This window comes from Harpia harpyja, chromosome 9, assembly GCF_026419915.1.
Source record: "Harpia harpyja isolate bHarHar1 chromosome 9, bHarHar1 primary haplotype, whole genome shotgun sequence".
NCBI classification, from domain to species: domain Eukaryota; kingdom Metazoa; phylum Chordata; class Aves; order Accipitriformes; family Accipitridae; genus Harpia; species Harpia harpyja.
Window position 1 is genome coordinate 8,800,179 of NC_068948.1, and position 13,598 is coordinate 8,813,776.

The following is a 13,598-nucleotide window of genomic DNA, read 5'->3' on the forward strand; positions in this document are numbered from 1 at the left end:
TTTAAAACCACAAAGAAATAGTCATCCTAAATGCATGCTAATAAAACTTCATACCAACACTCAGTATCACGTTCTTTCTTTCCCCTGATCCATCCAATCAAGAAAGAAAAATATTTTTTAACGAAAACACACAATATATTCACTAAAATTCCCAAGCTAAACTGTACTTTCTTTAACTGGAAATACTATAGTCTCATATTGAAAATTACATTCTGCTCATTAAATTCCTCAGACCAAGTCTTTCAATCCCTAATCAGTTATAAATCACACGGCACTTCCGCTGCCTTCGGTTTTGCTTCAGTAACTTCTGTAATATTAGCATCACCATTACTTACATTATTGTTAATACAGATTTTTCTTTGTCTTTTCATACGATCAGACTCTGATGGAATACAAGTGAGACATATGTTACAACTTGGTAATACTGACAGACATCTACTTACGCTCCCTGTTTAAGTACATCATATGACATATGAAGAGGCATGGTCACTTGTGTACACATAACCCCGGGATTCATATTCAGAGTCACCTACCTGTATGTGGCTCAATAGAAAAGTAAGGCTGTCCTTCCAGAATGCTATAAACCAGCTTGGCACTATTTCCATAAACTGGATCATCTGCATCTGTAGCTGTTACTTTAGTAACAAAGGTGCCTGAATAAAAAGAATATACACAATTAATGTTTACACTCTTAATTGAAATTTACATAATGTATTAAAAAAATAATTTGAAACAAAAATTTATTTCCTTGTGAGTTGTATGACAACAATAAAAGAAAAAAAACCTATCAGTGACAAAACATTACTTGTGGAACACAAACAAAACATTTTCCTTCAAGATGATATATGCCAGCAGACTGAATTTCTGGGTAAGAGAAAAACCTTTTTAGTAGCTGTATTATTTAAGGTTTCTTTGTAGAATGCATTTAAAGCTACCTGATAGATCTGTGTAGACTTCAAGCATTTGCAAAGGAATTATATCAAAGGGATATGAAATACAAGGTTAATAATACAATATAATATGTTGCATTTAAGATTTGCAAAATCACATTTGAAAGAACCTTGCCAAGTTACAGAGACCACATAGAAAAGCAATAATAAAAAGGATTCTTTTTTCTTCTCTTGGCTTACAGCCATAATAATGGTTTGATGTGGCCACAGTGACAGAGTTAGGACATCTATTGTCTCCGAAATGAGTCTCTGCCACTGAGGGGGCCATTGTCTAGCCAGAGTTATAATTCTATGCTCTAACCAAAAAAATAGAAGAAAAAATTAAGGAAATTGCCCTTTTTATTTCTCAGGCAACATAGCACTTGCCATTTCTGTAAGAAGCAAAATCAAATGAAATTCAGTTGGTTACATTAAGCTTGCTGCAGAGACTTTTTTTCTGGATGACTTCAAAATATAATGATGACGTTAATTAGGCTAACAATAAAGACAATATCTACAGAGGGAGAGAAAGCAAGAGGTTACGGGCTGAATTATTCTTATGTTCAGAAAGGAAAAGAATTATAGCACCCACCAAAATACTCCCCCTTTCTGGATATGCCTATAAAACCAGCCTCCTCTTCCTTCTCACACTTTGTGTGCTGCTGAATCCAAATCACATCACTTCAGGACAGGAACAGTAAACTAAAGGGGGAGGAGATCCCTTTGGCATGTCCTTGCACTGCGCTCTCTCCTTTCTCTGTATGGCACATCACTGCTATGGCTTGGGCAGTTTTGTGTTACAATACATGCAAATTATTTAGAGGAATGTTTGCATATTTAGAGGTAATTTGCATATCATCCAATAGCTTCCATTTCACGCTTTCCCACCCGGCCACCTCAAACATCAGGGCAAGATATGGGGCTAGCAGGATTTGGGAGTGTCTAGAGGGATGGATAAAACCTCTTTTATGGAGTGGAAGTTCTGCAGTGCCTGAAGTTGAGGCAGGTCTGCAGCATGGGAAAAATGGGATAATTCCCAGGGAAGGGAATGCAGGTTGCGGAAATACATCTCACTAGAGAAAAAAATGCCTATGGCTTGTACCGGTCATTTATTTTGGCAACTGGTGTAAATTTATCCATTCTTACGGGGGGGAACCTCAACGAAGGGAAACAGATCAGCTGGCTGTCATGCAAGCTCCCCCACGGCCCCATCTGGCAGCAAAATGCCCCACCAGCACCTCTCCTGCTGCTCAGCAGAGTCCAGAAGAATCCACATGGCCTGCAGCTGATGCGTACCACATGGAAGGGGAACGCAATGCTGATGAATATTATGTTGCATCTATCTTCAACAGATGCTTGCTGAACGTGTTCTTATAAACATGTAAACTGTTTATGTTTTGAAGCTTAACTGTTTTTGATGTTGAAAGGTGATCTCATATGTAACCTTTAATATAATAACCTTTACCCTGCCACCAGGCAGGAGAAACAGACTTTATCCTCAACTTGATGGTTGGTTTGTAAGGAATTAACATCGGAAATTTGTTGTCTGATCAATTACAAATTTTGCTGTATACCCAGACACTAACAGACAATGTCTGAGAGCTTTGACTGAAAATGATAAAGGGGATAGATGACAAATGTGGGCCCCAGCCTTGTAGCAAATACAGCAACCTCAGCCTACAGATGATATCCTGAATGACCTCCTTCACATACAGGAGAATAAAAACAGTAACAGGGAAGCAACCATGGGACACAGTCAGAGGCCATGGTATAGGCTACAGAAAATAAATGAAATAGAGAACAATGACAAGGAAGTATGCAGGAAGCTTGAGTTTCGATGTTGCAGGAACAGAGGAACAAAAGGACCCTTCGTGGCTTGCCCATAATAGCTACAAAGAATGAAAAGACGTAGCTATTAGAATTGTCTCACATTTAAGTTTTGTTGGCTCACCTTCTGTAACTCATACACCAGTTACAAGTTCTCTGTTTTGTTGTTCCTACAGAAAGCAATCTCTTAGCCAAGCTGTACCTCCCCTCTCGCAGCATTCAGGCTATAGCCCCACCATCCCAGCAGGACATTCCCTGCAGTTCACAGCTGCTGTCCCATGTGTGATACCAAATATTAAGATAGAGGTCAGTGCTTTCTTCAAGTGGATTGAGACTGAAATAGCAGGTGATGTACTAGGTTTCTGTGGCTGCTGTCATAAAACTTTTGTTTTGTAATCTTCTAAGACAGAAGAGGTTTGTGCAGAACATCATACAATGGGACAGGACTGGAATAAGATAAGGCTCATCACAGAACAGTGAAAATTTTTGTAAGAGTATTTTATCTAGGCTCTTCCATTTTGTTTCCATGATACACTTCATACACAAAGGAAAATAAAGAAGTGAACCTGTTGACTTCTTTGAGATTGTGTTTGATTTGCCTAGCTGGCTCTTATTTCAAAGGACTTCAGAAATAATTACATTGCTTGTTTAGAAAGATTTGATATATAATGCCTATTCTTTTATTTCACTTGAGAATTCCTGAAGACTTTTATAGATATTTATTTCAAGATTTCAAAACTTAAATGGATGTGCTGATTCTTTGATAAATGCATCCTTTATCCCAAGTGTTCATTAGACATTGAATTTGAATACACCTTAATAAAAAGAGGCAGTGTCTAGCATTGCTTACAATCCTGATGCTCAGCTCTCAAGATTTTTTCTTGTGATATAAAATAATTTAATCACTTATTGAGGCCCCAAGTTTATCTGAAATTTATACATACATTAAAAATACATACATAACAGTCAGTATTCCCATCCACTGTTTATATACACAAAAGCAGGGGGAAAATTGCATACCCTTCTTTTTCTTTCCCTTACACGTCACTTGAAGTGTGACTAGAATCTCACCTAATAAAACTAATGAAGGGAACAGAAAAATAAAATACTCTCCCAGCTCCTAGAAATCAATTTCTTACACTGCCAGTCTCTGCCACTCAGCACTTCATTTCTGACCATCATACACACTTCTGAGAAGGTCTGTCATATTCAGTAATTTGCTCCCAACAATCTTATTGATGAAAATTGTTTATGAAAGATGTAAGCAAGCATGAAACAGAAATTAAAGAAATTACTTCCAATATTAAAATCAGTTAAGCTTTTACATAGTTTAAATTTTATCACCTTCAATTTGAAACTTTTTGGTTTATGCCTTGAATAAAATCTTCTGCAAGTGTGAAACATGCCACATTAATATGTTCATACTGGCAATAAGAAGTATACAAAGGAACAAACTCTGTCCCTTCTGCAGCTGCAGAGTATGTTGCTACATCAGTGCTGCTCTGGTTCCACTGCAGGACGCTAAGGGTCCAGAAGAAGTTGCAACCTATCTCACTCCCACCAGTGACAGAACCCTTTTCAACTAAGCATGAACAAAAGATTTGGAGAACCGAGAGATTCCTGAGGGTGAAAAGTAATGCAGAAAAAAGAAACTCACAACCACCATGGCTGTTATTTAGGCAATCTCCTGAACACAGCAGAACTCTCCATGCTTTGGTCTAGAGCTTTGGATTATCAATATTTAAGTAGGATTTTACTCCACTACAGACACTGCAGTTATAAACTACATGTATACAAATATTTTTTACATGCATAATGTGCTTAAAGTTTTAAAGATAAAAATTTTGCATTGAAAAAGCAGTAAGAATGCAGGGAAGAGCATTTATTTAATAAGTGGTCTTTGAGAAAAAACATTCTGCGTTCTGCCCAGCAAATAAACAGCTAAGGTTTCTGTTTGTGTTTAATTTTGACTGCATTTGGCTTGTGTTTGTTTCTTTGTCAATGCTACAACAAACTCATTTAGCTAGAGACTATAAATTTGAAATGGTGCCATTTTTACAAGAAAGCCACTATTATAGTCCAAGTCACTGTTGTCCTCATTACAATAATATAGTAGTTTTATATAATTTGGCCCAACAACATAATCACTGTTTCTTTTTTTGTTTATGTACCTAATATTGCCTTATGTAAAACAAACCCATTTTTTCGATAGATGAGGCAAATTTTAAGTTGTTCAGTTAAAAAACTTTCTGCATTTTTTTCTGAGGTACACTTCTGCAATGCTAATGACTCTGCGATTAATATGGACTGCAAAGAGGTTCAACAGATTTTAATTAATGAACACCTCTAATGTGATTTAGCCATTAACCATTGCTGATTGTTTCATTCTGTTAGTGTCAGGTTTCATAGTTTCTCTTTGCAACAGGCTAACAATCAGAGACGCAATTAACAATAAAAGTATTCTTATACGACTAGGTAAGAAAGCCTGTGTTTGCTGGCAAACTAAGATTAAAAGCCATCATAAAAATAAGATGTGTGTGCTCAGCTAGTGCTCTTTTGTTGTTTTGGCTGTGTTTTTACATGCAAGTCAGAGTACAGATTCTGCACGTTAGTCAAAAAGAAAAATGCATATGCTGCTACAGTGAGTAGGAAAGCAAATTTTTTGGTGTGGCAGTGAAATGTGCAGACCGGGGGGGGGGGAAATCAAACTTGTATCTTCTAGAGGAGGTAACGCATAGTCGGTGCCAGAAATTTACATGAATCCATATTCAATGAAGCAACCATTTTGTTGAAAGATTGTAATCGCTGGTAAAAATAAAAAATGTGACCATAATGCAACCTAGTGGGACCACATTTTCTCATTTTTCCCAAGGACTTTTTTTTTTTTTTTTTTTCTTTTCAGATGCCCCTTTTGGTCTCCTTCACTCTTTCTCTCCTACTCTTCCCCCAATCTTCACAGGCTGAAATCTCCATTTTGTTCAGAATATCTGATTGCCTATCTGACAGGGCATTAGTAGTATATTTGCATGAAAAAGACCTACCATTATTTACCAACTGTTTTGTTTTTCTAAGAGGATCACTGTGCTTCAAAGTCTCTAGCTAGATTTTGAGTTTGGCTGATAGTAGCCCTGCAGTCAGTAGCAGTCAAAGCAAAGCATTGTTTGTATTCAGCAGGTCAGATAAGCATTCTTTCCAAAACGAAACCTTTTCTTCACTGTCCTTCTTTGCTATATTCTCACAGGTAGCATGACAGTTGTTGTCATGGTAACAATTTTTTATTGAATAAAACTGCAATAATCTCATAAAAACCTGTATAACTTCTTGACATGTAAATTATTACTGCCTCAAAGCTGAAGAACTTATTCTTATTTATTTTTCATTGTAACTGATTTTTTAAAATACAAAACCAGTTTTAAGCCTTATCATCCTGTATCATTCTATATGAGACCATTTCTAAACACAAAATCTATAAATTAGACATTTCACTAATCAAATAAAGAAAATGTATATGGAATAGAAATCTGTGTAATGCACTTCAGAGCTTGTTAACATATGCAAAATACACATAAAATATTATCATTGGTATTTTAAATTGCATAGCTTTGTGTCTATGCGGATGTACACACATATATATGCAGGTATGTTGTATGAGTGTTTCAGGGTTCTTTCACAGATTGTGTGCAATTTCACTCCTACCTTCTACATCAGTGCTTGAATGTATTTTTATTATTATTAATAGCTACTTTATTGCCAAAACTCTAAAAGCCCAATATGCAGATCAGGTGTCCCAATGCAAGAAGGTCCTCTCCCCAAAGACTCCAAGAGCCGAGTATCAGGAAAGACAAATGCAGACAGACAACTGAAGAGAGATAAGGAGATGACAAGAGGATGTAAATCATCCTGGGAAGCAATGCTGTCAAGCACACAGTGGTGCTGCTGCCTGACTTACCTGCTGTCAGGTTAGCACACCTACCCCACAGTGCCTACAGTACGTAGACATCATGGAAGAGTTTGAAGGACTGCTTTGAGAACAGATGACAGAGGTCTCGTGTGGATTTTTTCAGAAGATCTTCCCAGACTTAAAGGAAGGCATGTGAAAAAAAGAAAAGTATTTGCTTTTTAAGTGTCCAGTGGACACCTTTCAGTGATGAAAAATTAATGGAGGTGAAAGATGACATCCTAAGCAGCAGAAAGGGATATAGATATGGGCCGGAACGGTCCACTAAAGGAAAAATGGGCAACTTATGCTTGACATGCTAGAGAGACAGGAAGGCCAGAATGTATTCTACTACATCTATAGTAGAATCCTGTATACAGCCAATCCTAGAGGGAGAAATGAAAAAAAAAAAAAAAAAAAAAAAAAAAAGGTGTACTTTACAGATGTAATACTGATATGTGGATGATGAGAACCATATAAATACATAGATAGATACAAGGCTTCACTTAATCTTCAGCAAAGAGAAAAACAACAACAAAAGCTTCCTTAGAATGAGAAATTGTACAAGGAGGAATAGCTCCCCAAGGGAAATAACAGAATCCTCCTCACTGAAGAGTTCACTCTATTGCACAGGATGCTAGATAATGTATTCTAAGGGAAAACCCTAGAAAGACAGCAAGATTAACTAATAGGGTAATTTGTCTTCCTGGCTGTAATTTATTTGACTCTAAGTAGTGAAATACTGTGATGCTGTCATGATCTTGTTTATGATGATTAAGGTAAGGAAGAAGGAAAAGACAGTTATTCATACAACTCAGTTTTAGGCTCAACTGGCTAAATTAGATACCTAGTTGCACTAGCTTTCTGCTCTATCTAAGGGAGGAAGACAGAATTGTCCTTTCATGACATCCTTTTTTCTTGGCGGACCAGAGAGGAATCCAAATTAAATTAGCCAGCTAATGTGAATGCCTAAATTTCAATCATATGACTACTCTCTTATGTGTATGTACTCAAAATAGGCCATACCAGTCTATAACACTAACCCTCCAGGAGCTTCAAGCATGTAAGCTGGCACACCAACATATAGGACAAGTACAAATCTTGCAAGACTCTTGGTTTTGTTTACATTATTTTCCATATGTATATACAAACACCTATGTGCACTTATATACTCATATAGACAATTGTATACACTTTCTGAAATAAATTGCAACTGATATTTCATATTTAGTTTTTAAAAACTAATCCAAAAGATTAGAGTAACAAAGCATTACTTGTTTGTTTTGCTAATTTGTTTTATATGAGTAGTCATATGTAATGTCACCCAAATGCACTGAAAAAGAGATCTGAGAACCCAGTACTCTACAGACCTACAGGAAATGGCAGATGTTGTCCCAAAGAATTGATAGTCTAAACCAAAAGTTCTAACACCTGAAAAAACAAGCTCAATAAAGGGATCTGAAAGAATGAAACAGGAACAGCTTGGTCAATAGTAGGAAATAACCACTACAATAAATTATATACCATTCAGGAAAATGCAAGAAACCGCCTCTGTTTCCACCAGAAAAATAGTCTTTTCATATTCCTCTGATATACTAAGTCAGGTTCAGCTCCATAAGCAGAAGAGGAATCTGAGTTGTTTCTTCCAGATGTTACATATTTCTTAATGCAATTTTTAGAGTAGATAGTTTAGAAAGTTAATGAAATCTTTAAAAAATGTTAATATCTTGCAGTATGCATATGAGTCAAAATCTCTGAACAACTGAATATCCTACCACATGTAACACAACAATGTTTTTAGATTGCTCATGTGTCATTTTAAGGACTTTTTATCATGTGAGGGAAATGGGAAAAATATATTGTATGCAAATGTGTAACTGCAGAAGTGTGAAAGGTGCTTGCTATGCATAGAAGAAAAATGCCTTCTGTACAGCCCACAGACAATGGAGCAAGCTGGCAGCCTTCAGCATTTTACAGCTGTATAATGAGGACTGTAGGAAGCATGGCTGTGAAATCCAATAAGCTGCACATTTTACAATTTTTTGTGCATAAACTAATTGTTTTAGAACTCTGATACTGCCTTTTTAACACGTTCTTTTGGAAACAAAAATGTTTTACATCAGAAATATATATTCAGATCTAGTAATATAGATAACTCTTTAGCAATTATCCTTGCTGATGTTACTTACTCGATGGATATAGCTTGTGTGAATGTAATAAGAAAGGACACTGCCTTTTCAGTTTTAACGTTGGCAGTTCTTTCTTGCTACAACTTATAAGATGGTGCCATTAGAGAGCCTGCAGGTATTCCTTTATAAATTCCCCCGGGTTGCTGTTTGTTAGGATTAGAATACAGTCTGTAACATCACAGGCAACAGTGGAAGGGTAAAATATATTTTATGTTTGGCTTAAAGAATTATGTTTTCTTTTCCTGTTATTTTTTTGTTCTCCCTTTAGATATCACCATCGCTATAGAATATTAGTTGATATTTGTGAGAGATGTGGGAAATAGCTATTCTTTTGTTCAGGACTTTTTGAAAGACTGCTTGTCTCTAATCAATTGACTATTTCATCAGCATTCATTCTGCGAGGTCCCCAGGCAAAGACAGTAAAATTGGATAATCACTGTACACTATATTTCCAAGCAGGGGAAAAAAAAGTACCATAAGGCTTGTTGATTTCGATGGAAGTTTCAGGTTATGCTCAGGTGTATTGTATAAGAATATAAATAAATAATAAAGTAGCCCTGGCTGTTTACTGCAGAAATTCATTCATTTATAACTTTGTTATGAAAACAGAAAATGCCTGGTATAATCTTGCAGCTTTGGTGCTCTGCTTGCTTTGTTTGGTAGAGTGAAGCCTATAATGCCAGCAACTGTAAACCAGGTTGCAAAAGCAGACTCTGAAATATTGCCCCCTCCGGCCACTGTGGAGCAAGCATATGGCAGCAGAGACCACTTGGGCCCCAGGGAAAGGGTACGGTTGAATCAGCTGCCCAGCAGTACTCTACCGGCTGATTCATGAGAAAGCCGTATTGACATCAGCTCCACAGGCAATTGCTTATCTGTATTCATGAAGAAACATTAAGAGCTGCAGATTCAGCAACTAAACAAAGACAGAGGTACCAATTCAGGGCAGGGTGGGGGAATGACCAGTGTCAGAAAAAAAATGGATTCTGAACTGGATCTCAATCTCGTTTTCCCAAATGTCAAGTGTGTCCATCAAAGAGATGTCTAACACCGGCTATCTGAATTAACAGAGTTTGAGGAGTATTGGTCCCCAGCGTTCCAAAGCTAAATCTTTTGTGTTAGCAGAGAGATATAAGTTATACTAATAAAAGTTTCTGTGAAAATATTACCACCCTGAACTTAATTTTCTGACCAAGAACTTTCTACCTCGTGGTTAGAGCTTGTCCACATTTCCCACAATTGAAAAAAGAAAGAATACGTTCCAGTACAGTTCTGTGGCATTTCATAGAGCCTCAGTCTGGCAGAAATCTGTGCTGGTCTGCTTCCTCTCATCTGTCTGTTTTCCACTTAGGCATCATCCACCGGCCAGCAAATGGGCTCATGTCACAAGCACAGCTGTTTGGAAAAATGAAATAGCATGCTTTCAAAGCCAACAAAACAAAAACCCTATCACGTTTTTAAACATTTATTTTCTTCAAAATTTGAAATCTGGGAAAATTCTGAAAAATCCTTGCTAAGAGAAGATTTAACCAAAACAGAACGTATCAGAAACCCGAGTCAAAGACTCATTTTCGTATAGGCACAGAAAAGAAATACAACGTGTTTGACATGTACAAACAAAAGCAACCATAAAGAATTTCAGAAGCACAATATCTGCAACAAAAACAAGATGTTTGTGACTGAGACAAGAATCATCTGGAAAAACGGCAGTAGGATAGATTCTTGTAGATTACATAGGACGAGAGAAGCATGCACCTAAGACTGCCAAAATTTTCTCTGCTCTGCCCACATACGGTCAACACACAGCTATGTCTGTCTGTCTGTCCTCATCCTGTGAAACAGGAACATCATAGGAACATGTATTCCTCTGCATGGAACTCCATAAGGGGCTATGACTTCAATTCTGATCCAAACAGCTTTTTCCTGAGGAGCTGATCTTCACTATGTGTTATTTGCACAATGTTCCTTTGTGCAAAGGGAATGTATGTGTGCAAAAATAGAAAATTTGTGACAAATTGCTGACAGATAATGGAGAGGAAAAGGCAACTTTTGTCTAAGAAACCACTACACATTAATAGCTCCATACTTTGCACAGGTAATTCAGGGTCTATTTCTAAGAACTATACAGTGTCTTCAGAACCTGAACATTCAAGTACTTGCTGCCATTGGTATGAAGTATTTTGAGCAATGCCACTGATTCTAGCAATTTTGTATAAAGTCAATGAACTACCTTAGTACACTCAGGACAATATAGGTCAGTGCAACTAAACAGTCACATTATAAATCCCTAAGGAGCAATACCATAGCTTCACCCATGGTCCTCAAGCTCATAATGGTCATTTAAGAACAATATAAAAAGATAATGATATTTTCAATCAGACCTCATGAGAAATGGAAAGTACAAAAATAATAGCACATACTCAGAAATATGTTTTTTCAAGGCTCAATAACAAATTAAGGAGAACTCTGTCTTGGTTTTGAATATATCCTAACCAATTACTTAAGGTTACTGTCATGGTTTAACCCCAGCCAGCAACTAAGCAGCACACAGCTGCTCACTCACTCCCCCGACTGATGGGATGGGGGAGAGAATCAGAAGAGAAAACTCATGGGTTGAGACACAGTCTAACAGGTAAAGCAAAAGCCACACACACAAGCAAAGCAAAACAAGGAATTCATTTCCCACTTCCTATGGGCAGGCAGGTGTTCAGCCATCTCCAGGACAGCAGGGCTCCATCACGCCTAACGGTGACTTGGGAAGACAAACACCATCACTTTGAACATCCCCCCTTCCTTCTTCTTCCCCCAGCTTTCTATGCTGAGCATGACATCATATGGTCTGGGATATCCCCTGGGTCAGTCGGGGTCAGCTGTCCCAGCTGTGTCCCCTCCCAACTCCTTGTGCCCCCCCAGCCTCCTTGCTGGTGGGGTGGGCTGAGAAGCAGAAAAGGCCTTGACTCTGGGTAAGCACTGCTCAGCAGTAACGAAAACATCTCTGAACTATCAACACTGTTTTCAGCACAAATCCAAAACATAGCCCCATACCAGCTACTGTGAAGAAAATTAACTCTATCCCAGCCAAAACCAGCACAGTTACTTATGACTTTGCTTTTGGAACTGTGTCTGTCATGAAGAATGTACAGAAGATTTTAAATGCATGCACACTCACTAAATAAATCTCTCACGTAAAATGCTCTTCAGTACCACAGCTAGTGAATTTGATTATGCACAAGACGAACAAGTAGAGGAACAAGACAACAGGAAGATATAAATTTTCTAACAGCTGTTACATTGTTGTCATATTTTACAACATCTGCTGTTTTTTTTCCTTAGCCTTTGCATTCCCTTTGTATTTACCCTTTGGGCTAATTTGTAGCTGACCCCAGTAATATAGTCCTTTTACTCTACAATTTTGTGACAAACTATCATTGATTTAACAGTCATGCTCAGTGCCTTAAAAAAATCAATGAATACATCGGAAAAAAACCAGTAAGACAGTGGGGTTGATCTTGATAACATTTCAGGTCAGGTTTTTATCACAACTTTCTAATTTATCAAGTTATTTTATCACTATTCGTATCAGACATTGCATGTTGATTTCATATTCAGCAGATTTTGTCCTTTTGCAAACAATTTGTAACTGGAAGAGAACTAATATCTTTGGGAGAACTGGAAAGAAAAGCTACACTGTGTACAGTGTGCTTCTGCTATACATGGCTATACTAAATAACTCTGTTCTGCTTTTAAAAGAAAAAAAGATTGACTGATTTCTTATTTACAGTGGTGTAATCAAGGGCAACCTTTGATCCAAAGGAAAACATCGCTAAGAAGATATGCTTGTGCCAAAATCGGAAATTGATATTCTGACTCAACTGAAAGCCTAAACACTTTCCAATAAAGACCTTTTTCCCCCAGTAAGTAGCTTTCATGAAAGCATTTAAGGACAAAAATATTATTCTAAGCTTTTTCACACTGTTAATATTTTCAAGTGTTAAAGGCAAAAGCACTTCTAGTGCAGTGGCTGACTGAATTCCACTGTATGTATTTTAAGATGGGGGGTTTTATGGCTGTCAGGGGAGTTCTTAATATTTGGAGATTATTAAAGTTTGTCTGTTTATCTTAATTCAGGCAAACTATGACAGAATTCTCTTCCCTTATGGCTTTTGTTCTTTTTCCATCTGTGTCCTTTTTTATTTCACCAACATGTTTGTCAGTCTACTTCTGTCGTCTGCTGTCTTTCAACATGACACTAGCTGTCCAAACACTCTTGGCTTCACTAAGAATGAAATCAAGAAATTTCACTCCTCATTCCTCTCCTGAAAAAAAGATCCTGAAACTATACTGTTGGGAGACAATATCCACTTTTGCTCCCATTATCACCTCTGCAGCATGCTTTCAGGGAATTCATGAATCTGTGCGTAGCTGAGAAGGCAACACAGAAACATAACATACTCGAGGAGGGTGTCTGTGGTTTTTTCTTTTCTTTTTTTTTTAAATAAGACCAGTCTGAATCACCCTTGTGGATCTTCTAAGATTTCTCATTCATTTACATAATATGCTATCTTCATTGCAGGCACATATACAGGGCTCATAGACAAATAGGAAAAAAATAATGAGTCATAGGGTTCTTCTTCCCAGAAGTTTAGCTGAATCTCTTTTTAAAAGGTTTCAACTGGGTTTCATTCCCAGTATGTCCCTTTATATCTAAAGGTGATT

At 37.3% G+C, this 13,598-nt stretch overlaps 1 protein-coding gene across 2 annotated transcripts in view; it reads right to left on the reverse strand.

The window, feature by feature from the left end:
* The window catches only part of CDH8 (cadherin 8), a 150,711-nt gene that overhangs the window by 76,849 nt on the left and 60,264 nt on the right, over positions 1–13,598 (reverse strand). For both annotated transcript variants that reach the window (XR_008236710.1, XM_052797399.1), the window contains exon 4: positions 534–653. Coding sequence is in view for 1 of the 2 variants with exons in the window: in XM_052797399.1 (XP_052653359.1) it covers positions 534–653 (120 nt within the window). In the remaining variant the exon portion in view is untranslated. The remainder of the gene's footprint in view (positions 1–533; positions 654–13,598) is intronic.